The sequence below is a fragment of the Eubalaena glacialis genome, chromosome 7 (assembly GCF_028564815.1).
Source record: "Eubalaena glacialis isolate mEubGla1 chromosome 7, mEubGla1.1.hap2.+ XY, whole genome shotgun sequence".
NCBI lineage: Eukaryota > Metazoa > Chordata > Mammalia > Artiodactyla > Balaenidae > Eubalaena > Eubalaena glacialis.
Window position 1 is genome coordinate 71,008,366 of NC_083722.1, and position 24,359 is coordinate 71,032,724.

Below are 24,359 nucleotides of genomic sequence, written 5' to 3' on the forward strand. Positions count from 1 at the left end.
GTTTCATAGATAAGTTCATTTGTATCATATTTTAGATTCCACATATAAGTGAGATCATATGGTATTTGTCTTTCTCTTTCTGACGTCCTTCACTTAGTATGATCATCTCTAGGTCCATCCGTGTCGCTGCACGTGGCATGATTTCATTCTTTTTATGGCTCAGGAATATTCCATTGTATATATGTACCACATCTTTATCCATTCATCTGTTGATGGACATTTAGGTTGTTTCCATGTCTTGGCTATTGTAAATAGTGCTGCTATAAACATAGGAGTGCCTGTATCTTTCTGAATTATAGTTTTGTCTGGATACATGCCCAGGAGTGGGATTGCTGGATCATATGGCAACTCTATTTTTAGTTTTTTGAGGAACCTCCATACTGTTTTCCATAGTAGCTGCACCAGTTTACATTCCCACCAACAGTGTAGGATGGTTCCGCTTTCTCCACACCTTCTCCAGCATTTGTTATTTGTAGACTGACTTTTTAACGATGGTCATTCTGACTGGTGTGTGACATTTTGATTTGTAGTTTTGATTTGCATTTCTCTAATAATTAGTGATGTTGAGCATCTTTTCATGTGCACGTTGACCATCTGTATGTTGTCTTTGCAGAAATGTCTATTTAGGTCTTCTGCCCATTTTTTGGATTGGGTGGTTTATTTTTTGTTGTTGACTTGTATGAGCTGTTTGTATATTTTGGAAATTAAGCCCTTGTTGGTAACATCATTTGCAAATATTTTCTTCCAGTCCATAGGTTGTCTTTTTGTTGTGTTTATGGTTTCTTTTGCTGTGTAACAGCTTAAGTTCATTTAGGTCCTATTTGTTTATTTTTGCTTTTATCTCTGTTCTCTCGGGAGAGTGACCTAAGAAAACGTTGGTATGATTTATGTCAGAGAATGCTTTACCTATGTTCTCTTCTAGGAGTCTTATGGTGTCGTGTCTTATATTTAAGTCTTTAAGCCATTTTGAGTTTATTTTTGTGCATGGTGTGAGGGTGTGTTCTAACTTCATTGACTTACATGCGGCTGACCAGCTTACCTACCACCACCAAGTGGTCTTTTTATGGGCATCAGGTGAAGCTGGAAGTTCAAGACTGCCTAAGACCTTTCTAATGCCTATTCTTGTTATAGGGAAGTTTATGGCATGAAAACGAAGTTTTAAAAGAAAAGCCATCTCTAGCTGATGTCCCAGGTGAATGTTTAAGTGTCTTTAAAGATGTCTGTACAAATCTACTCAAAGAAACTTTGTGTGCTTCACTGAGAACATGGAATTCAGGAATGTTAGAGCAGTAAGGGACCTCCTCCCTTCCGGGATAACCTTGACCTACTTATTGCAGTTAAAAGACGGGAGACGTTCACAAGGTGGACTAATGCTGTATCGTAAATATGGTGTCTTCACTTACTGGGTGTTCTGTTTGAGAGCCATCTTTCTATACATTTTAGAAAACTTATGTACAGATAAATAATTTAAAACTAAGTTATGGTCATGGTCTTTCTTATAAAGAGTTGGTCATCATGTCCAAATATAACCTTAGGTCTATGGGAAAGTTAGCTTCACTTTCATCCTCATAGAGGCTCTGGCAGCTCTTCAGGGCCGAAGGTGGTTTGGGGTTGTTCATAGGGAGGAGTGGTCTTGGACCCACTGAGAGGCCTCAGATTAGGGAAAAGTGACTCCTTTTGTGAGCTCCAAACAAAGGCCTTCTTTCTTTATGGCCAGTCAATCCTGTTAGCGAAGGAGAACACAGTGAGTGATTGATTGCAGGTTCGCTGTAACTGAAAAAAGAACTAATTTTGCATTGATGACATTCAGATTAGTCATCATAGTTAAAAAAACTCCTTTTCAAAGTTCTCTAAAAATGAATGCCCGCTAGTATTTTGGGATCTCTCTCTTCAGAAAAAAAAAAAAAAAAATTCCTTAAATTTTATCCCATAAAAACTAGTCAAATTTCAGCTCCCGGTGTGCCCTACTTCTAGGACTTTGCTAGAGTCAAGCAGTTGTCTTCAAGACTGGCCGTGAGAATTCTGCCTCCGTGGTGACAGGGAGGAAGCACCGTGTGTGACTCTGGTGGGGGGGGTGGGGTGGCTCGGTGAGCAGGGTGTGTGTCCTCCTGAGGGAGTCTTCTTTCTTTTCACCTTCCTGAGTCTTCTTTCTTTTCACCTTCCTAATCCTTTCTAGACTCGAGAAGACGATGGGCTGAGTGCTTCCGGAGTCAATATTTCCAAAAGCAGCCGAGGCGGCTCCATCTGTACGTAAGTTGCTGTAAGATAGTGAGCGGCTGACGGCAGTCTCGGGGAAGCCCAGCTCTCAGGCCACGGAGGCTGTGTCTCCCCGCTTGAGGTGGCGCACGATGAAAGTCCCCAGGGCCCCCAGGGGGATGCACATGGTAGAGGAGGCCACAAGCAGCCCAATGATGGCCACTGCATACGGGGGGTAGTCCTTGGTCACAAGCTGGCCCTGAAGAAGGAACCTGAGTGTCAGAAGAAAGAACCTCCCGTGCGGAACCTTCTGAGGGCACCACCCCTCCAGGCCCTCCGGTGGGAGGAAGAGAGCATCTGCGGCTGGGCATCCTTCCACCCGGGGCCGCCCCAGCTCTGCGTGCAGGTCACTAGTGGCTCTGCTGGGCAGACTGACTAACTCCCCCTGTGCATACTGTTTGGAGCTACCTGGAAAGAGCAACCATGAGAATAATCCAAGGCTTATGTTCAAGGCAGCAGCAGGGCACCTAAATGTAGGGGCTACCCTTGCCCAGTGCTGTCCAATACAGCAGCCATTGAGCACTGGGAATGTGGCCGGTGATGTGCAAGAAGTGAATTTTAAATTTTGTTTAATTTTAATGAGTTAATTTCAATAGCCACATGTGGTTATTAGCTTCTGTGTCCAGCAGCACAGCTCTCATCTCAGGAGAAGTGTTGATGGACCTCAGGACTTAGTTGGAAGAATGATGGATGTTTCCCTAAATGCAAAACTGATGAGAAACCAGTTGAGGCCCAAAAGCCAATAAATGCTATGCTACCTTTCCACAAAGGAACCAGAGGACAGCTAAGTCCAGGGAGCAGGCACTTGCTGTCAACCAGAGTACGTACGGTTTGTAAACCAAAATGCCACACGGAGTGTGGCCGCGGGAACCAGCCCACAGACTTCTGTTGCTCGTCTGTTACTCTGTGTTCTGTGTGACGAGTACAGGAATTGGGAGGAAACATAAATGATTTTTAGCAGTTTGACAGCATAATCTTATGTCTGCTGAATCTGATACATATTTGGTGCTTGTATTTGCTCTACCTTTTTTTAAAGGAATTCACTGTTAATTGCATATTCCAAAAGTATCAGGCTGCATGGCCTGGAGGAAACACCCTGCTCCTCCACTGCGGGGTGGGAAGCCCTGCTCGGCACCACTGCCAGAACCAGACGCAGGGGCGCCTTCCCAGCTGCAGTGCAGCGTGGAGTGTGTGGATGGAGCACGGGCCCTGTGCACCCTGTCTGCACACTCCACACACACCATATGCTAAGGGGCAGCATCTTCTACTCACGGGGAAAGAAATCCAAATTGGTCAGTTGTATTACTTTCCTTACAAAGTAAATCTTTTTTATGAGAGTGTGTCTGTGCAAGGACAGCCAAGGCTGACCCTCAGGCCCGGTGCAGTGATACGGCTGTCCAGGTTGTTAAAACCCTGATGTGCTGCCCTCTGCTGGGTGAGCAGATGCAGCCCAGCCTCCTGAGTGCCCGCCTCAGTCCCCCGTTCTGTCCTAGCAACTCTAGTGTAAACGCCAGTCCCTGCCCCGCCCAGCTCCTCAGGGGCCATGCCCTCCAGCCTTGCTTGGCCTTTCCTGAGTGGCCTCAGTGGACAGAGGCCACCAGGAAGTTCTGGACGGAATCTCACTCTCTTCACTGCAGCCCATGTTGAAAAACTCATAGCCCAGCTCCGCTGTCCTGGGCTGAGTATTTTTACATACCTGGGTGATGTTTCCATGTTGTGACAAATAACCTACCCCCAGCCTGGAGAGAGTTCCTTGGTTTCAGAAAACTAGAGGCCCGTGCCCGCTCACGAGCCTGGGGCCCGAGATGGCAGGTAGCTACCTGGGAGGCGTCCCAGGCTTGGTACTGCAGGGTCCCCGTGATGATGTAGTCACTCAGGTAGAAGACAAAGAGGCTGATGATGAGCAGCGGGCTCACACCGCCCCACATGGCCTTCCAGTACCAGTTCAGAGCGTGTCCAGTCATAGCCTTCAGGTCGCTTTCGAATCTGTTTGGAGGTGGGGAGAGAAAGCTTGGATTATCCATGCTGTTGGCGCCATGCAGTCCAGGCCACACCTCCCCGTCTGCTCAGGAAGATTCTGTGCTGGGTGCCACTGATGTTTGAACACGACCACTGGGCTGTCTCTGATTCCTTCTGGGGGTCCTGGGGGCAGGGATGGGAGAAGGGCTGAGGCCGCCACAGAGGGGGCAAAGCAACCACCCATAGGTGAGTGGACATCAGAGGCCATCCTCCTGGTGCTGGCCTTCAGCTGGAGGTGGCTGCTGTACACCAGAGGGCAGCGCCCAGCGACAGTGGGAACAGAGGGCCTGGCGGGACGCCTGTGAAGCCAGTCCTCAACACCAGGGGACCCCGAGGGCAGCCCTGCTCCACCCCTCCCACCCCTGCTGTCTGTCAGCAACTCTCCTTCCCCCACGAAACGCCCCCAGAGGGGAATCGCTTTTGTCCCCTGAAACCAGAGCAGGTTTTCTGGGGCAGAGGGAGGGAGGACCAAACCTGAAGGAACCAGAAGCACCTTGGCCCTGACCCATTGGAGCTGGCATGGAGTGCTGCTTCCCAAGTGTAGCTGCCTGCAGCCCACCATTGTGATTTCCATCATCTGTGGGCTCTTTTTTTTTAATTGACTCTTTTACCTGAATTTAGCAATAGCATGACAACATCCGTTTTACCATGGATTGGATAGGCTAATCATATATTTTTCTGGGACACACACACATAAATGAGTATGGAAAGTATCTCAGCACTTTGGGAAATGCTGACCCAGCCACCTCCCCGTTTCCCAGGGGAGGGGACTGAGGTCCAGGGCTGTGATGTGACTTGCCTAAGGGCACCCAGCTAGTGGCCGACCCAGGCCCAGCATCCGGATTGGTGTCTTACCTCCAGTCCAGGGCCTTTAAAACTGCTCCCCATGGCAGAAGAGGCAGCCATGGGGGAGGAGAGGGGGCCGGGTGAGACTGTCACAGCAGGAACCACAGCCCCTGCCTCTCTTGGACCCTACGGCGTGTCCATCACCACCTGCCCCCCCTGCTGCCACTGACCTAGCAGGACCCTGGGCTGTAGACCACGAAGACCCACGTGCATAATGTGAACACCTGGGATTCTCGAAACTACATGTGGCAGAAAGTGTTGTGAGGCATGGCCTTCACGGGTGGGTTTCCTGGGCAGTTGGCAGGGGCGGGGCCTCCTACCGCCTCAGTCCGTACAGGTAACACACGGCGACCGTCTCCACCAGGACGATGAGCAGCAGGGACAGCGTGGCAGCGTAGTCGTTGAAGATGTCGAACCAGTAGTTGCCGGCCTCCATGGTGAACACCAAGCCGATGGCACAGTTGACGAGGCACACCAGACCTAGGAACACAAGACCACTTGCTCACCTGCCTGAGACCCCGGCCTGTGCACCCAGCTTTCTGTGGGGCCCAAGAGCCATGGGCCCTGAGGAGGCGCTGGCCATTCGGTTCATCCGCATGGGCTGGGGAAGCCGTCATGGATTGGCCTCTCTGCATGTGTGTGCCACGTGTGTGTGTTGGGGAGCATGGGGCAAAGGTGTTGCGAGGAGTGCCAGCAGGACTTCCTGCTGTTAATTCATGGAGCTGTCCAGTAGCAGGGAATCAAACTCGGTGGAAAAGAGAAACTTGTAGGCGTTGCTGTCTAGGGGAATCTCGCCCAGGCTATGGGTCTGGTGACTCTGTTTATCCCAGCAACTCAGCCACTGAGCTCATGGGAAGTGAATCAGGGGAGGAGATTTGAGCTGCAGGGCACCACTCAGGACCCCCTAGAGAGGATTCACATCTGACCAGAAGAGAGGAGTAGGGAGGGGAAGAGAAGAAACGAATGCTTACCCAGCTGCCACTACGCCCCAGGCACTTGCCATGCAGTGGAGCCTTTAGCCTCTGGGGCAGGTTATCAGGAGCCCCCTTCTACAGAGGGGGAAGCCACGGCTCAGGGATGTCAGGTAACTTTCCCACCATCCCACAGCACAGAAAGAAAGCGAGTTGGAATTCAGACACAGGCCCTTCTGTCTCCAGAACCGAAACTCTGGCCCCAGTCTCTGCTGCCTCCCTTGGGCACCCCACAAAGTATTAGACTCTAAAGCTCCCACCTGCCCTTTCCATGGCCACACCCTATACCACCAGCCAGTAAGCCCCACCGCTGTCCTGAGGGGGACACAAGGAGAACAGGCTCTGTGCTGGAGGGGAGGCTCACATAATGCTGGCTCCTGAGTGCAGGGAGGCTAAGCACTAGAGGGCTCTGGTGGGAGCTGGGTTTGATGTGGGCTGGGACGAGGGGTTCCGGATGTGGGGGTGAGGAGTCACGGTTCTCCGGACACTGCCGGGTTGCACTGGAGCAGATGGGTGGTGGAGTGAAACGGAGAGGCATGCTTGGATAAACAGGTTCTTTCCCTCACAAGGCAAAGGTCTGCCAACTGCAGAATGGGTAGATGAATTGTGCTGTATGGTCTTAAGCTGGATTATTACACGGACAGTAAAGAGGATGGGGATGGGGGCATACTGATGGGGCAGGAGCAGGGAGGGGCTCTCTGGTGTGAGAAATGTACGTGTTGTCATCGTTATGCTTCAGTCAACACAAAGACAAAAGCAGGTTCTCTGCTAGCCTGGAGAGCTTTGAGGGCCATGTTGGGGAGTTTGGCCTTTGCCAAGGTTGGGGTGACCACTTCCCTGTGATGTGGAGAACCAGATGCATGGGGGTGAATCACGTGTACCAGGTCCCAGATTGCCCGAGAGGAGAGAGCCATGGCAGGACCCCTGTGAGGTTGCTGCAGCCTCTCAGTAAGCCCATGGCCCCTGAGGAAACGCCTCCCTCTGCTCACCTCCCCGAGCCCCACCGCCTTCGCTGGCCCACTCACCTGAGATTGCCTCCTTGGGCAGGTAGCTGGAGATGACCTTGCTGTCGGTCAGAGGGGTGAGGATGGCGGCCGTGTTCCCCAGCATGCTTCCAATGCCCAGCATCAGCAGCATGAAGAAGTAGAGCACCGACCACAGCTGGGACACCTCCATGTTTTTAATGGCCTCTGTGTAGACGATGAAGGCCAGGCCGGTGCCCTGGACAGCCTGCCCACAGGATGAAGACACCAGTTACACACCCGGGGGACTTAGGACTCCTTAAACACACCCGGTGCTAAGCTATGTGGGGAACCTGAGAATCAGCCACGAGAAGCCACATTCTGAGGTTGGATCTTCCATCTGCACACCAGCCCACTCAGGTAGAGCTGGGCTGGATAGAAATGTGAGCTGTCAGGAGCCCTTATTTGCAAAGTGTGAGAAGACATCTCAGTCAACTTGGAACACTGAGTTCCTCTCTCCTGCCCCAACTCACATCATTATGGATAAAATATAGTAAAATAATGGTTGGATAATTTCTGCTTCCTGTATCATGACTGGGTGTTCTGGGAGCTGAGATAGTGGAGCCACAGCTACAGGAGCCAGAATGGTGGGGAGCTGGCCTGGCCGGCAGGCAACCAAGTGGGCAGGGCTGCTTAGTGGCCAGATGCCTGTGGCGGTAATGCTGTTGTAGGGATACTGAACTGTGGAAATAAAGCCTCAACTCCTGGTTGAAAGGCCTTATGGTGGGGGGGAGCACCCCCTGGCTGCCAGTAGCAGAAGCAGCAGAAGCAAACACTGGGGAAAGCTTCCATTGCGGGTCTGAATTGGGTTACCTGTAAGACCACCAGAGACGATCAAGCAGTGAGCTTGCAACCCGAGATTTATAAACTGACCAGAAAACATGCCACTATGAGTGAAGAGTCAGCAGGAATAAGAACTAAGATTTCAGCACCCTTCCCCTGGAATGGCAGATGTTGGATTGTCAGATTCAAAATATAGGTCAGCTCAACAGCATACCAATGGGGACAATGGTATTCATCCACCCTGGGTGCAGACCATAAGGGAGTGATCACTTGCAGAGAATTTAGAAACAACAGAACCTACTAAAGGTGGCCTGCTTTTTATTACCATGAGCCAACAGTGCTAAACACTGTCACTGATAATACATGCCCCCAGAAGAGAGCTGGGATGCAATAAAGGCGAACAAATAAAATAGCAAGCATGCAGGTCAATACAGACACTTGTATAAAATAACAATAGCATCCAATTTATAAGTTTAAAAAGAATTAGGAACTTCCCTGATGGCTCAGTGGTTAAGAATCCACCTGCCAATTCAGGGGACATGGGTTCGACCCTTGGTCCGGGAAGATCCCACAAGCCACAGAGCAACTATGCCCGTGCGCCACAACTACTGAGCCCTCACGCCTAGAGCCCGTGCTCTGCAACAAAAGCCACTGCAATGAAAAGCCAGGCCCTCACACCGCAGAGAAGAGTAGCCCCCCACTCACCGCAACCCCGCGCACAGCATCGAAGACCCAATGCAGCCAAAAAAAAAAAAAAAAAAAAAGAATCTGTTAACCTTTAAAAAAATAAAAAGAATTGGACATAAAAGGTATTTAAAACAGGAGGGGTGAGTGAAAGTGTCTGAAAGTCCTTGTACTGTTTGGGAAGGAACTCAAGGTATAGTTTAACTTTAGACTTTGTTAAATATTCATGGAAAATTCAAGTGGAAAAAAGTCTAAATAAATCAATAACCACACAATTCTTGGGCACTGAGCCAAACTCAAAAATAAGTGAGGAAAATTCCCAGGTGCCAAAAACAAAAAGGAAATTTGAACTGAGAGCAGGAACACAAGCAGGCCTCAGAAGTCATCTGAACAGGATCCAGGCCTTAAAGGCAGGGGCTGAGGTCTGGGGATCTGCTGACACCCTGCTAGGGAGGGTCGTGCCACAGGTCAGTGTAAGCAGGGAGGAAGGAGTAACAAAGTGTTGCCTCATCCATGAAATGACCTGGAATGGCTCCACCTATGAAATCAAGGGGCCAAAAAAACTCCAGGGTACCTTCCTGGCAAGCAGAGCTATGGGCCTTTACTGTTCCCTCTTCTTGAAAGGCGTTCTCTAGAGACACTTTCTGGACGCAGTCTCTAGAAGTATTTACATTAAATATAAGAATTAGACAAACATGCCCACTCTCATTTGCACTTCCACTGTGCTAGAAAAAAATTCCTAGGATCTGCAGGTGCCATAAGAGTTACATAGAAAAGTAAAGCAAATATACAGACAAATATGAGAATAAGAGAATTCATCAAGGTTGCTAGATAAAAGACCAACACAAAAACCATTAGCTTTCTTTTGCAACGAAAACCAGCAATGGTAGAAATTGGGAAATGAACGACACTATTTACAATAGGAACAAAACAATAAGGTTCATAGACATAAAGGTAATCAAAGATCTGCCAGGATTTCGTGGAGAAAATGAGTTGCAGAATATAAAAGAAGACTTCAGTGAATGATGAGAAAAAGCCTGTTCCTAAATCAGAAGTCACAGTTGAAAAAATATTGATTGTTCCCAAATTATATTACAGTCAGTGCAATTCTAATAAAAGTTAAAGGGATTTCCCACCCCCCAGTGGAACTTGTCAAATTGACCTGAAAATTAATGTGAAAAATAAAGGTCCTAGGGACTTCCCTGGTGGCACAGGGGATAAGACTCCACACTCCCAATGCACGGGGCCTGGGTTCTATCCCTGGTCAGGGAACTAGATACCACATGCATGCCACAACCAAGGAGCACGTGAGCCTTAACTAAGGAGCCCACGTGCTGCAACTAAGGAGCCTGCCTGCCTCAACTAAGAGCTGGTGCAACCAAATATTTAAAAAAAAAGTCCTAGAATAATGTTGCTAAAATGGCCACACTACGCAAAGCAATCTACAGACTTAATGAGATCCTTATCAAATTATGCATGGCATTTTTCACAGACCAGAACAAATAATCCTTTATATGGAACCAAAAAAGACCCAGAATTGCCAAAGCAATCCTGAGGAAAAAGAACACAGCAGGAGACATGACCCTCCCAGACTTCAGAAAATACTAAGCTACAGTAAAGAAAACTGTCATGGTCACGAAAACAGACATATGGATCAATGGAACAGAATAGAGAGGCCAGAAATAAACCTAAACACCTACGGTCAATTAATCTTCAACAAAGAAAGCAAGAATATACAATGGAGAAAAGACAGTCTTTTCAGCAAGTAGCATTGGAAGCTGAACAGCCGCAAATAAAGTTAGAACACACCCTCACACCATACACAAAAATAGGCTCAAAAGGGATTAAAGTCTTAAATACAAGATATGACACCATAAAACCCCAGAAGAGAACATAGGCAAAACATTCTCTGACATAAATCATACCGTTTTCTTAGGTCAGACTCAAGGCAACAGAAATAAAAGCAAACCTACCAATGGAACCAATCAAACATAAAGCTTTTGCACATCGAAGGAAACCATGAACAAAAAGACAACTACGGACTAGGAGAAAATATTTCAAAATGATGCAACCTACAAGGGCTAAATTTCAAAAATATACCAACAGCACGTACAACTCAACAATAAAACAACCCAATCAAAAAAATGGAAAAAAGACCTAAAACAACACTTCTCCAAAAAAAAAATATATATGGCCAAAAGGCACAAGGAAAGAGTTCAACATATATAATTACGACAAATACAAATCAAAACTACAACAAGTTATCACCTCACAGCAGTAAGAAAGACAATCAGCCTGGTCAAAAAAACCCAAAAAGTCTACATACAATAAATACGGGACAGTGTCTGGAGAACAAGGAACCCCTGTTAGTGGGAAGGTAAATTGGTAACAGCACAATGGACAGCAGTAGGGAAGGTCCTTAAATATTGAAAAATAGAGCTCCCATAAGGTCCAGCAATGCCACTCCTGGGCAAATATCTGTAGAAAACCATCCTTCGAATACACACATGGACCCCAACAATCGTTGAGATAAGATTTACAATAGCCGAGGCATCAAAACTACCGAAATGTCCATCGAGTTGAATGAATGGATAAAGAAAACGCCATACGTGTCACAGTGGACTATTAGCGAGAAAACAGAACAAAATCATGCCATTTGCAGCAACATGGATCAGGAGATGATCTAACTAAGTCCAATAAGTCAGAGTAAGACAAATACATGATATCACTTACAGGTGGAATCTAAAAAAGGATACAGATGAACTAATTGACAAAACAAAAACAGACTCACAGCCTTAGATAAGTAATTTAGAATTACCAAAGGGGGAAGTTGCAGAGGGGGTAGAGAGAAATTAGGAGGTTGGGATTAATACATACACACTAATGTATATGTATATATATAATTATAAAATAGATAATCAATGAGCACCTACTGGAGAGCACAGGGACCTCTACTCAACACTCAGTAATAACCTATGTGGGAAAAGAATCCGAAAGAGAATAGGTGCTTGTATATGTATAACTGAATCAAGCTGCTGTAAAACTCAAACACAGCATTGTAAATCAACCAAACTCTAATAGAAAATAAAAAATAAATTTTAAAAAAAAGAGGAAAAAAATGCAGACTATATTGCCCTGAGGCCTCGGTGACCAGGAGTGGTGTGACATTCTTGGAGCCTGAGCAGGCTTGGGATCCAAGGCTGGGCTGTCATGGGGCTGAGGGAGCTGGGGAGGATGTGCCAGCAAACGAGCCCCCCGCCCTTGTATCTGTGGTGCCTGGTCCCCTCTGTGTGGGACCACAATCTCTGGATCCAGACGGGTCCTCCTACTGCTGAAGCAAGCCTAGTGCACCCAAAGGATGGTGGACCCGCTGGGAGGGAAGAGCTGTGAAAAGACACCGGATCTCCACGGCTCCTGCTGGTGGGGTTCCCACCTCCAGCCTCCTTCCTTAGAGACTCCCCACCTACGAACCACAGCACCATCAGCATAGCACTACTGTAGGGGTTGGGAATCAGTCTGCAGGGTGAGGGGGGTGGGAAGTATCCAGACACAGGCCCTTGGGGTTTTCTTCGGGCATTGTCCATGTAATTTACAACCCAGAACATGGCTTTCTCTAAGCCTGTGGTTGCCCGAGTTACCAGAGTGGGGGCATGAAGAAATGCTGCCGCCTTGTGGCTGCTTCTCATAACAACATCCTTAAAACGCTGCTCATGGTCACTTAATATTCACAAGGCCTGCCGGGCACTAAATGATCACTGCTCTCAAGAAATGTCCTGTTGTAGGTAACGGAAAAAGAATTCAAAACAGGGCCGACTTTCAAGAAAACAATTTCAAGAGATTAACTTTACTCACCCTGTTGTGTTTTTTTTTTTGTTTTAAAGCACGTGAAAAGATGTTCAACGTCGCCAACGAGTAGAAAAATGGAAATCAAAATGACAACGAGTTATCCCCTGGCACCAATCATCAAAAATTCTCCAAAGAATAAATGCAGCAGAGGACGTGGAGAAAGGGGAACCCAACAATGCTGTTGGGAGGAAGGTAAATTGGTAATAGCCACAATGAAGAGCAGTAGGGAAGGTCCTTAAAAATTGAAAAATAGAGCTCCCATAATATCCAGCAATCCCACTCCTGGGCAAATATCCGGAGAAAATCATCCTTCGAGTACACACATGCACCCCAGTGGTCATTGCAGTAAGATTTACGATAGCCGAGGCATCAAAACTACCGAAAATCCACTGAGATGAATGAATGGATAAACAAGATGTGCTACATATACACAGTGGACTATCAACCAGAAAACACAATGAAATCATGCCATTTGCAGCAACATGGATGGATCAGGAGATGATCTCACTAGGTCCAGTAACTCAGACACAGTAAGACAAATATCATATATCACTTACACCTGGAATCTAAAAACAGATACAAATGAAATAATTGACAAAACAAAAACAGACTCACAGCCTTAGAAAAGAAATTTAGAGTTGCCAAAGGGGAAAGTTGCAGAGGGGGGAGAGAGAAATTAGGAGGTTGGGATTAACACATACACAGTAATATATATATACATATATATATATATATATATGTATGTATAAAAATAGATAACCAGTGAGGACCTACTGGAGAGCACAGGGACCTCTACTCAACACTCAGTAATAACCTATGTGGGAAAAGAATCTGAAAGAGAACAGGTACATGTATAACTAAATCAAGCTGCTGTAAAACTCAAACACAGCATTGTAAATCAACCATACTCCAACAGAAAGTAAAAATCAAATTTAAAAAAAAAAGAGGAAAAAAATGCCTACTATAGTGCCCTGAGGCCTTGGTGACCTGGGCTGGTGTCACATCCCTGGAGCCTGAGCAGGATTGGGTCCCAAGGCTGCAGTATGCTGGGGCTGAGGGAGCTGGGTGGGAGGATGTGCCGGCAAAAGAGCCCCCCCTGGGACCTGTAGTGCCTGGTCCCCTCTGCATGGGACCACAATCTCCAGATCCAGGCAGGTCCTCCTACAGCTGAAGCAAGCCTAGTGCACCCAAAGGACGGTGGACCCTCCTGGGTAGGAAGAGCTTTGAAAAGTCACCTGGTCTTCATGGGTTTGGTGGTGGGGTTCCCACCTTAAGCCTCGTTCCTTAGAGGCGCCCCCCCTACGTACCACGGCACCATCTGCATAGCACTTTTGCAGGGGTTGGGGATCAGTCTGTGGGGTGAAGGGATGAAGTAACGAGACGAGACGTAAGCCCTCGGGGTTTTCTTCGGGCATTTTCCATGTAATTTACAACCCAGGAATACGACTTTCTCTAAGGCTCTGGTTGCCGGAGTTACCAGAGTGGGGCATGAAGAAATGCTGCCGCCTTGTGGCCGTTTCTCATAACAACATCCTTAAAAGGGGGCTTATGGGCACTTAATATTCGCAGGGCCTGCTGGGCAGTAAATGACCCCTGGTCTAAAGAAATATTCTGTTGTAGGTAACAGAAAAAGAATTCAAAACAGGGCCGACTTTCAAGAAAACAATTTCAAGAGTTTAGCTTTACTCACACTGTTTAAAAAAAAAAAAAAAGAAGCACAGGGATAGATATTCAACATCGCTAATTATTAGAGAAATGCAAATCAAAACTTGGACAAGGTATTATCTCGCACCAGTCAGAATGGCCATCAGCAAACGTCCACAAAGCATAAATGCAGAATAGGGTGTGGAGAAAACGGGAGCTGCCTACACGCTGCTGGTGGGAATGGAAATTTGTGACAGCCACTATGGCGAACAATCTGCAGCTTCTTTAAAAAACTAAAAATAGAGCTACCATACGATCCTGCAATCCCAGTCATGGGCGTAATCCCAGAGAACACCATCATTCGGAAAGACACATGCACCCCAACCTTTATTGCAGCACTGTTTACAACAACCAAGACATGGAAGCAACCAAAATGTCCATCGACAGAGGAATGGATAGAAAAGATGTGGTGAATATATACGATGGAATATTACTCAGCCATAAAAAATGAAATAGTGCCATTTGCAGCAACAAGGATGGACCTAGAGATGATCATACTAAATGAAGTAAGTCAGACAGATAACGACAAATATCATGACATCATTTACAGGTGGAATCTGAAAATTGATACAAATGTACCAATTTACAAAACAGAAACAGACTCTCAGATTTAGAAAAGAAACTTACAGTTACCAAACGGGAAAAGTGGGGTGGAGGAGGTATAGCTTGGGAGGTTGGGATTAACATATACACACTAATATATATAGAAGAGATACCAACAAAGACCTACTCTATAGCACAGGGAATTCTACTCAACACCCTTTAATAACGTATAGGGGAAAAGAATCTGAAAAAGAATAGATCTATGTCTATGTATAACTGAATCAGGTTGCTGGATGTCTAAAACAAACACAAGAGTGTATATCAACTATACTCCAATATAAAATAAAATTAAATTCAACAAAGTTTGAAAAACTAAAGTATGACAGAAATGAACTTATCTATGAAAGAACAAAAGACATACATAGAGAATAGACTTGTGGTTGCCTAGGGGGGTGGGGGGAGGGTTTGATTGGGGGTTTCGGACCTGCAGATGGAAACTATACATATAGAATGGATAAACCAGAAGGTAGTATTCTACAGCACAGGGAACTATGTTCAATATCCTGTAATACCCCATAACGGAAAAGAATATGAAAAAGAATATATACGTATAACTGACTCACTTTGATGTATATAAGAAAGTAACACAATACTTCAATTGTTAAAAAAAAAAAAAAAAAGTTGCCAGCATAGCAAATATAATTCTGTAAAATATAAATAAAGGTGATTTTAGTAGCAAAAGTTTTGTGGAAAAACCCAAATGTCTATCAGTAAGGGAATCCATAGGGAATTCCCTGGTTGTCCAGTGGTTAGGACTCCGGGCTTCCACTGCCGCTGGCCTGGGTCCAGTAAACTGTAGGATATTTGAATGATGGAATAAAATGTAGCTCTTACAATGAATGAATGGGAGTCCATATGTATCACCAGAGACAAGTCTCAAAAATGAAATGTTGAATGAGAACGATATCTCCCAGGACCTCTTATTTCTAGTTAAAAACTGTGAAGCAAAACAGCAATATAACTCATAAATATATACGGGTAATAAGGACGTCAAAATGAAGGTTCTGGCCTCTGGGGAGTAGTGAAAGCTTTGTGGACAGTAACAAAGGGGATTTTTACCTTTATCTCTGAAATGTTTTCTTTTACATCAAAAAAATCTGAGCCCAAAATGACAAAATATTTACAATTTTTCATTCTGAGAGCTGGATAGATGTGTGTTTGTTATATTATTCTTTATACTTTCCTCTATTTTTAAATTTTAAAAAGAGAAAATTTAAAGGAAGAAAGGACACAGGGAACCCAAAGGAACTGTGTAGAGACTGGGATTCCCGTGCAACACTCGGGGAGACTAGTGGGCAGAGTTCTCGTCCACTAAGAGGCACAAGGAAGATATACATATATATATTTTGTTGTTGTTGTTTTGGTTTTTTTGTTTGTTTGTTTTCACACCACGCATAGCATGTGGGATCTTAGTTCCCTGACCAGGGATCAAACCCGTGCCCCCTGCAGTGAAAGCGTGGAGTCTTAACCACTGGACCGCCAGGGAAGTCCCGAGTTTTCCCTGATTTTCACGGGATGTGCACACCCCTCAAGTTGCACTTTCTCTAGAGCAGCTCCCAAAGGGCCCTGTGAAGTGTGTGGGGAGAAGCAAGCCGAGACCTTGCCAGCACCTTACCGTTTCCAGCTCCGATTCCAAGCTGCAGTTTTTAATCTGTGGGAACACCTCGCTGTACTTGCTGGGGTAGGCAGACGCCAGGTAACTTTTCACCTCCTCCAGGTTGCTGACTGTCAAAAAGCCATCTTCAAGGTCGAAAGAATTGGTCAGCAGCAGAATCACCCTGCAGAGCAGAGCAGCTGACTGACCTTTGCTGATTACAAAGGCCGCTGTCACCAAACCCTCTGCCTCTTCTGATTAGGTGAGGTCGCGCCAACAAAGGGAATCTGTTGACTGGTGAGCTTTTAAAGGGCAGGGTGATTGTGAACGGCTTTGAAGAAGCCTCAGATAGGAACAGTGATGATCAAAGGAACCAAACCCACGCAGCTGGGCTATTTTAACCTCTGGACCAACATTGTCTGACAGAACTTCCTGTGATGATTGGTATGTTCTCCATCACTGCTGTCCAATATGGTACCCACTAGTCACATGTGGCAACTGAGTACTTGAATGAGGCTAGTGCAGCTGAGGAACTGATTTAAAAGAATTTACATTGAAATGGAAACCAATTTAAATCAAAATTTAAATCAATTTAAAATTTTAGTTAATTTTTTTAAACTTATTTATTTTATTTTTGGCTGCACTGGGTCTTCATTGCTCCACGCGGGCTTTCTCTAGTTGTGGTGAGCGGGGGCTACTCTTCGTTGCAGTGCACGGGCTTCTCATTGTAGTGGCTTCTCTTGTTGCAGTGCATGGGCTCTAGGCACGCGGGCTTCAGTAGTTGTGGCTCACGGGCTCAGTAGTTGTGGCTCACGGGCTCTAGATTGCAGGCTCAGTAGTTGTGGCGCACAGGCTTAGTTGCTCCGTGGCATTTGGGATCTTCCCGGACCAGGGCTCGAACCCGTGTCCCCTGCATTGGCAGGCGGATTCTCAACCACTGCACCACCAGGGAAGTCCCCCAAATTTCAGTTAATTTTAAATCAATTTACATTTAAATGTTTACACTAGCCCCTTGTGGCTAGTGACTACTGTATTGGACAGCATACCTTCTGGATGATGTTTCTTATATTTTGGGTAAGGGGCAGCAGAAAGTAGATCCTGCAATCTCCATGACTCAGCTGGAGAGCTCCTGGTTACTTCTGAGGTGGGGAGATGGGGCAGAAGAAACTAAGGTTTATCTGTTGAATGCCCTATTGGTGCTAAGTGCTTTGAATACACAAAACTGCCCTCATCCCTTCAGGCAGACGCCGACTTGCCTTATGCTCATCAGCTGCTGGTGGTTCTGATTTGAACCCTGGATTGAGGACAGCAAAGCCTGTGCCCTTTGCCCCACACCTCTTGAATTCTGGTGCCTGCCTCCTCCCAGGGACCCTTTCAGCTCGGGCCTTTGGAGGTTCACTGCCCCCCCCTTGAGGCCTGGGGCCCACCGTATGGCCCAGGCTTACTTGTTCAAGCAGCTTTCGTAGTTGAAGGTGGCCTTGAAGCCATAGATGGAGAAGGTGACGACGCTGGCAAAGATGGAGGTGAAGCTGTTGATGATGGACACGATGACGGCGTGCTTCTGGCAGTTGTTGGAGGGCTCGTTGTAGCTGGCGAAGGCGATGAGGCTGCCGAACCCCAAGCCGAGTGAGAAGAAGATCTGGGTGGCTGCGTTGATCCAGGCCTTGGGGTTGGCCAGCTGCTCCATCTGGAAAGCCAGCAGGGACAGGGCTGGAGAACCCCGGGTGGGAATCCCAGACTCTCAGATCAGCAGGGGGCAGGAGGCCCGGAGAGGGGAAGGAACTTGCCTGTGGCACACAGCCAGCCAGAGGCAGGCCTGGGCCCCGAACCCAGCTCTCCTGGCCCCATGCGTGCCCAGCCCGGTCCTCAGCAGATAAAACGCATCCTCATGTCCTACCCTCCACTGCCTCTTACCCACAGGAGGTGTGCAATTGAAAAGTGTAGGGTAAAATATCTTTTAAAGGTATTGAGCCCCTGATCCATGACCCAGGCACTGCACGGGCCTGGGCCTCCAGAAATGGCGGTGCTGGTGTCTAGGTCTGGGTTGTACCCCAGCACTAATATTAGGGGGCATTTGGAATGTGATGGGGGCACTAATGGGGGGGGGTGCTGCCAAAGTCATTTTGTTTCCAGGGACCAGATTTGCTAAATGAATAACTTGTCCTGCCCCAAAGGCAATGGTGGCCTCCCTTGATAAGCATCAGCTATGGGGTGACTGGGGAGCGGGGTGCCTGGGACTGGATCACGGAGAGCCCTGCGGAGTATGGATGCACCCCTGTCGGGAGCGGGGTGCATGGAGGTGCGAGCAGGAGGGTGAGCTGACTGGCGTGACGCTCCTGGTAAACAACTTGGTCCACAGGCTGGAGGGAGGGTTTGGGGTGAGACTGGGGTAAAGGCCAGATGTGGGGCTGGGGTAGCAGTCGGTTGGGGGCAGTGAGGACGAAGAGGAGGGTGGACGGAAGATGTAATGCCCCAGAACTAGCAGGGCATAGGGACTGCCTGTCTGAGGACGGAATCCACGCCCCTCCACTGCCTGGCGGGCTCACACCCACCTTCCCCGGGTCCACTACTGTTCCCCCCACCCTTGGTCTTCCCCCTTCCACCCATCCTGGAAGGTGGCAGGATGCATGGGGGTGCCCTCGGGACCCCTCCCCCCCTCCAGCCCATACCTTGGGAGTGAACATGTATGCCAGGCCGTTGGTGGCTCCGTGGAGCGTGAGGCCCCTGACCAGGTAGATGATGAGCACGCAGTAGGGCAGCAACGCAGTGAAGTACACCACCTGCGGGCACCAGAGGGCAGAGTCAGCCTCCTGGAGATGCAGTGACTACAGGGCCCTTTTGCCCAGGGCAGACCCGCCATCCCCCCGAAACACCATGGCACTGTCTTGGCTGTTCGGGCTACTGATAGCTGGAAAGGTATCGAGATTCTTGGTCAGGCACAGGTTCCGAGTTTGGGAAACTGGGTGGTGGGATGTGGATGCCCACGTGTGTGACCACCAGGAAATCTCTTATTTAGTGGAGAAGAGGGAACAGGTCCTAGAGACCTCTGTCCTCCACCCTCCCTTCAACCCGAACTTCTTCCAGAAAGGATTTGAGGCAGCCCACAAAAATACATCATCACATCAACATTTTAAAACTGCTAGATAAAGATATCTGTGTAAAAAGAAAATGTGGGCAATCCAGTAAGATAAGCCCAAAGAAAAAGGCAGCCCACAGAATAGGTGTGTGAGGTGCTACCCAGTTTCTGAGCCAGATTGATCTCTGAGCTTCCTCGTGGCCCAAGCAAAGCAGGAAGCACAATCACTTACAAGATTTATATTGTCTCTGAAAGGAAAAAAAAAGTCCAAGAGGTTGGAGGAATGTCAGGTATCCCCAGGACTGGGGCCTGAGAGAAGCTTAGCCATGGGTGCCATAAAGGAAAAGTCTTGACACTGGTGTCCCTATAATAAATACAATAGAAATTCAGTGATTTTTTATGAAAGGCCTCACTTCCAGAGGCTTTAAAATTGCACATCAATGGAATTTTTTGTGAACCAAAACCTTTCCCTGCTGACATACGTCATGGGTTCAGTGATGTTTTATCTTTGGTTTTCATGGTGGATTTAGAAGTAGCCTCTCATATTCTGGGTAATTTTAACTTTTACAAAGCCTTACAATAGGGACCTTCAAGTGCATGGATGCCCATCCAGGACTGGAATTTTTTTTCTGTATATCAACTCGTATGTGCACAAGAGCCCCATATATAAAGCAATGAAATACTTTGCAAGTTTTTTTGTTTGTTTGTTTTTGGTGAGAGCAGTTCCCTTAATGTTTACATCCTCCTATGAGAAATATAGCTGGTGACCCAAGTCCAGATGAGCCTGAGTTGCACCTGGCCCTCCATTCCCACTGAGGTGTGGCACCCATCTTCCCATGAATTTCCAAGGCCACCAGAGTGGTGCTCTGTCCCCTCTCACCCTGGGAGTGGCAGGCAGAAGCGGGGTGTGTCTTCTATGATTGCTTCTTAACTGAAAACATTGAACTTGAGATGAGTAATAAATCCACCTGAGATTACAAGAAGATAAACCAGGTCTGAGGTGGAAATGGATAGGTGGAAAGAGAGGGCATCCGGCGAGTGAGCTAAAGGAAATCAAGAGACAACAGGGGAGGGGTGACCAATGTCCATAACCACTGGACACTTAGAGGACACTTAGAGCAAGCCCTTGGAATCTCCCCCCATCCCCTCAGGTGAACAAGTTTCCCGGAAGGCTCTCTGGAGTCGAGACCAGGCTGGCTCACTTCTCCCCCATCAGGGAAGCTGGCAGGATTGCTGGACACATGATCCAGCCTGAACTATTGGGAAAAACCATTTCTAAATAATCTGAAAAAAAAATCTTGGAGGGGTAAAAAGCAGATTCCAGTAGAGAAGGCCAGGATATGGCACACAGTCTTTAACAAAATTAATCCCCATAAATAGAGCTGTTGGAGCTCATACAACTCAACAACAACAACAAAACACAACCCAATCCAAAAATGGGCAGAAGACCTAAATAGACATTTCTCCAAAGAAGACATACAGATGGCCAAGAGGCACATGAAAAGATGCTCAACATTGCTAATCATTAGAGAAATGCAAATCAAAACTGCAATGAGGTACCACCTCACACTGGTCAGAATGGCCATCATTAAAAAGTCTACAAATAACAAATGCTGGAGAGGGTGTGGAGGAAAGGGAACCCTCCTACACTGTTGGTGGGAATGTAAGTTGGTGCAGCCACTATGGAAAACTAGTGTGGAAGTTCCTCAGAAAACTAAAAATAGAGTTGCCATGTGATCCAGCAATCCCACTCCTGGGCATATATCCAGACAAAATTATAATTCAAAAAGCTACATGCACCCCTATGTTCACAGCGGCACTGTTTGCAATGCCCAAGACATGGAAACAACCTAAATGTCCATCGACAGATGAATGGGTAAAGAAGATGTGGTATACGTAAACAATGGACTATTACTCAGCCATAAAAAGAATGAAACAATGCCATCTGCAGCAACATGGATGGACCTAGAGATGATCATACTAAGTAAAGTATGTCGGAAAGAGAAGGACAAATACCATATGATCTCACTTAACATGTGGAATCCAAAATATGACACAAATGAACTTATCTACAAAACAGAAAGAGACTCACAGACAGAGAGAACAGGGGAGGGTTGGATTGGGAGTTTGGGATTAGCAGTTGCAAACTATTATATATAGGATCAATAAACAACAAAGTCCTATTGTATAGTACAGGGAACTATATTAAATATCCTGTAATAAACCATAATGGAAAAGAATATCAAAAAGAATATATATAAATGAATCACTTTGCTATACCCCAGAAACTAACACAACATTGTAAATCAGCTATACTTCAATTTAAAAAAATAACTAAAGAGAGCTGTTGGGACACTTCTATCATGGAGAGAGGTGTGGCTTAAGCAGAGGAAATAGACGCTAAGAATGAGTAAGTTTTCATGGCATGACATGTCCTCATCTAACAAGTTTCTACATGATCTGGAAAAGGGATGGCCTCATTAAATCTCCAAGTTTGCAGATATTGCCCTCGGATCTTTTGGATCATGGTCATGATAATCTGGCATAGACCAACTGAAGAACTTTTTTTTATGAGCATAAACTATCGGGCAAGCTTCAAGATGGGACAGAGTGAGTTGCCGCAGACTCTAAGCTTTCCTCAGGAAGATTCACTAGTCCCTCAGCTCGGCGGTGAGATGGGGTGTTGTTAGGGCTAAGATGCTGGCCACCACGAGGTCTCGGAAACCAAAAGAAGATGTCCTACTAGGCATGGTACTGGGGCATCACAGGACACCTAAAATACCGTGGGTAGTTCTGGTCTTGATGCCTCAAGAAACACATGGTGGGGCTAGAGAAGGCAACTCAGATGGCCAAGAGGATGAGGACAGGTGGACTCTTGGGACCTTCAGAAGGGAAAAGCTGGGGGATTAAGTCATGAAAAGTGTCGGCAAACAGGAGGTGGCTCACCAAACCGAGATGATGGGGAGTTTCTGGGGCAAAGCTGGGTCTGCCTGGCTCCGCCCTCACTACTCGGTGCCCTTGGGCAGGACTTTACCTCTCTAAGCCTCAGGCGAGTGGGACAGTGAAATCTACCATGAAGGACTGAAGATTGAAACAATGTGCATGTCTAACCCAGGGTGAGAGGAGTGACTGAGTATGAACAGGGCACACTGGGGGTTCAGAGCACCTGCTGCAGCTTGAGAGAGACGGAAGATGAGGAAAACTCTCCAGGAAAACTTTCTACGTGGAGCAGATTAAAGAAACGTCTCAGCCCCAGCAGGAGTATAAACCTGGGGACACACCAAAGAGAAAAGGTTTCTATATCAAGCCCGACAGCTCTGGAGGGTCACTGAAAGCAGCTTAGGCCAAAGCTGAGTTCTGAAACTCGGCTGCACACCAGCATCACCTGGAGAGCTTTTAAAATCCCAGTACGCAGGGGGCACCTCACAATGATCATTCTGGAACCTCTGACGGTAGGACTGAGACAGCAGAGTTTTAAAAGCTCTCCAGGTGGTACCACTATGCAGCTAGGGTCGAGAGCCGAGGGTGTCTTGGGGACATCTGCCAACGTGAAAAGCTTTCAAAGCAAGGAAAACTCTGTTTAGTTGCTTGGCACCCCTTGGGTGGTACGGGTTTGGGGCTGGGACAGAAATGCTCATCGTTTTAGGAAATAGGAAGGTCCTCATTTCGAGATTTAGGGTTGTGACTTCGAGCACCGCTGGCCATCTCTAGAGTCACTAGCAGGTGACTCGTGCCAGCATCCCTGTCCTCGCCCTCCCCCCCCCACCCAGCGCAGCTTCTGCCCTTCGACTGCAGAGGCAGCCTCTCGCCATTGTGCGGGGTCGGGGCTGACCCCCCCCCTCCACAACACACACACCGTGCCGCCGTCACACACACACCGTGCCGCCGTCCCACCTTGCCGGTGGACTCCGTGCCCCGCAGGATGCACAAGTACACCAGGAGCCAGGCCAGGATGAGGCACAGCGCCGGCTCCCACTGCACCGCCCCGCTCTCCTGGATGGATGGCGAGATGTTGAGGGTTTTCCGGTACCAGAAGTACTGCGTCGAGGAAGCCTTCTCACACTCCTCGTCGTAGCCCGTACGGTTGCCATTCAGTGGGCACACGGACCACGGCAGGGGATCCTTTAGGATCAAGACAAACGTTATACACAGAGGTGAGGGCTGAGGCCAAAGGTCGGGGTGGGGAGGACGGGAGGTGGCCCTGAGAGGAGGCTCCTGGAAGAGGACGCTGGTCCCCAAAGGGCAGGCGGCTGAAGCCCCTGAAGGCAGACAGGGAATCGAGGGGTTTGTCACGGGCACGGATGGGGCTTGGGCAGAGGGGTCAGGCAGGGAGGGGCTCCACACTCCCAATCTACCAAATTCTACGGTGGGTCTGAGAGACCAGATCCAAGGGACAATGGCCAGACCATCTTTGACAAACGAACTCTGACCCACAACTTCTGCAGCCACCAGCCCAGGAACCCAAACCACAATTCCTGCAGTAATCAGCCCAGAGTGGACACGACTCGGTCACCGGCTGCAGCTTTCCAAACCTGTGTTCCCTCTAACTCAGGACCAAGTGGAAAAAGCCAAATACGCTCCCCTAACCAATCACACAGCTACAGTTTCCATGCGAGCACACTCCAATCAGGGCACACCTGCAGCCTTCCGTTTCCCACTAGCACGATTTCCCGCTCCTCTGCCTGTCCTGCCTGGAGTTTCTGCCAAATACGAGTGAAGGTGCTGACCTCCTGCTAACGAGCTCCGGATAGACAGCCTCCGCTTGCTCTCATTTGGGTGGTCTGTTTATTTCCACAAGCCCCTAGTGAGTCCTAGCATGAATAAGACTTGGGTCCTGCCCTCACTAACGGGTGGTGGAGACAGGCGTTTCCTACAATGGGCACTGGGTTTGGAAGTTAGAGGGGGACGCAGTTCAGCCCCACCACAGCCGTCTTCTGCGTCTAAGACAGAGACAA

The 24,359-nt window shown here is 47.7% G+C and overlaps 1 protein-coding gene across 1 annotated transcript in view; it reads right to left on the reverse strand.

The window, feature by feature from the left end:
* Positions 1–1,863: 1,863 nt before the first annotated feature.
* Positions 1,864–24,359, reverse strand: part of SLC6A20 (solute carrier family 6 member 20) — a 43,516-nt gene continuing 21,020 nt past the window's right edge. The window contains exons 4-11 of the mRNA XM_061196632.1: positions 23,299–23,526; positions 18,998–19,108; positions 17,774–18,015; positions 16,350–16,512; positions 7,118–7,322; positions 5,442–5,601; positions 4,077–4,242; positions 1,864–2,455 (exon numbers count right to left, since the gene is read on the reverse strand). Of these exons, the coding sequence (XP_061052615.1) occupies positions 2,306–2,455; positions 4,077–4,242; positions 5,442–5,601; positions 7,118–7,322; positions 16,350–16,512; positions 17,774–18,015; positions 18,998–19,108; positions 23,299–23,526 (1,425 nt within the window). The 3' untranslated portion in view covers positions 1,864–2,305. The remainder of the gene's footprint in view (positions 2,456–4,076; positions 4,243–5,441; positions 5,602–7,117; positions 7,323–16,349; positions 16,513–17,773; positions 18,016–18,997; positions 19,109–23,298; positions 23,527–24,359) is intronic.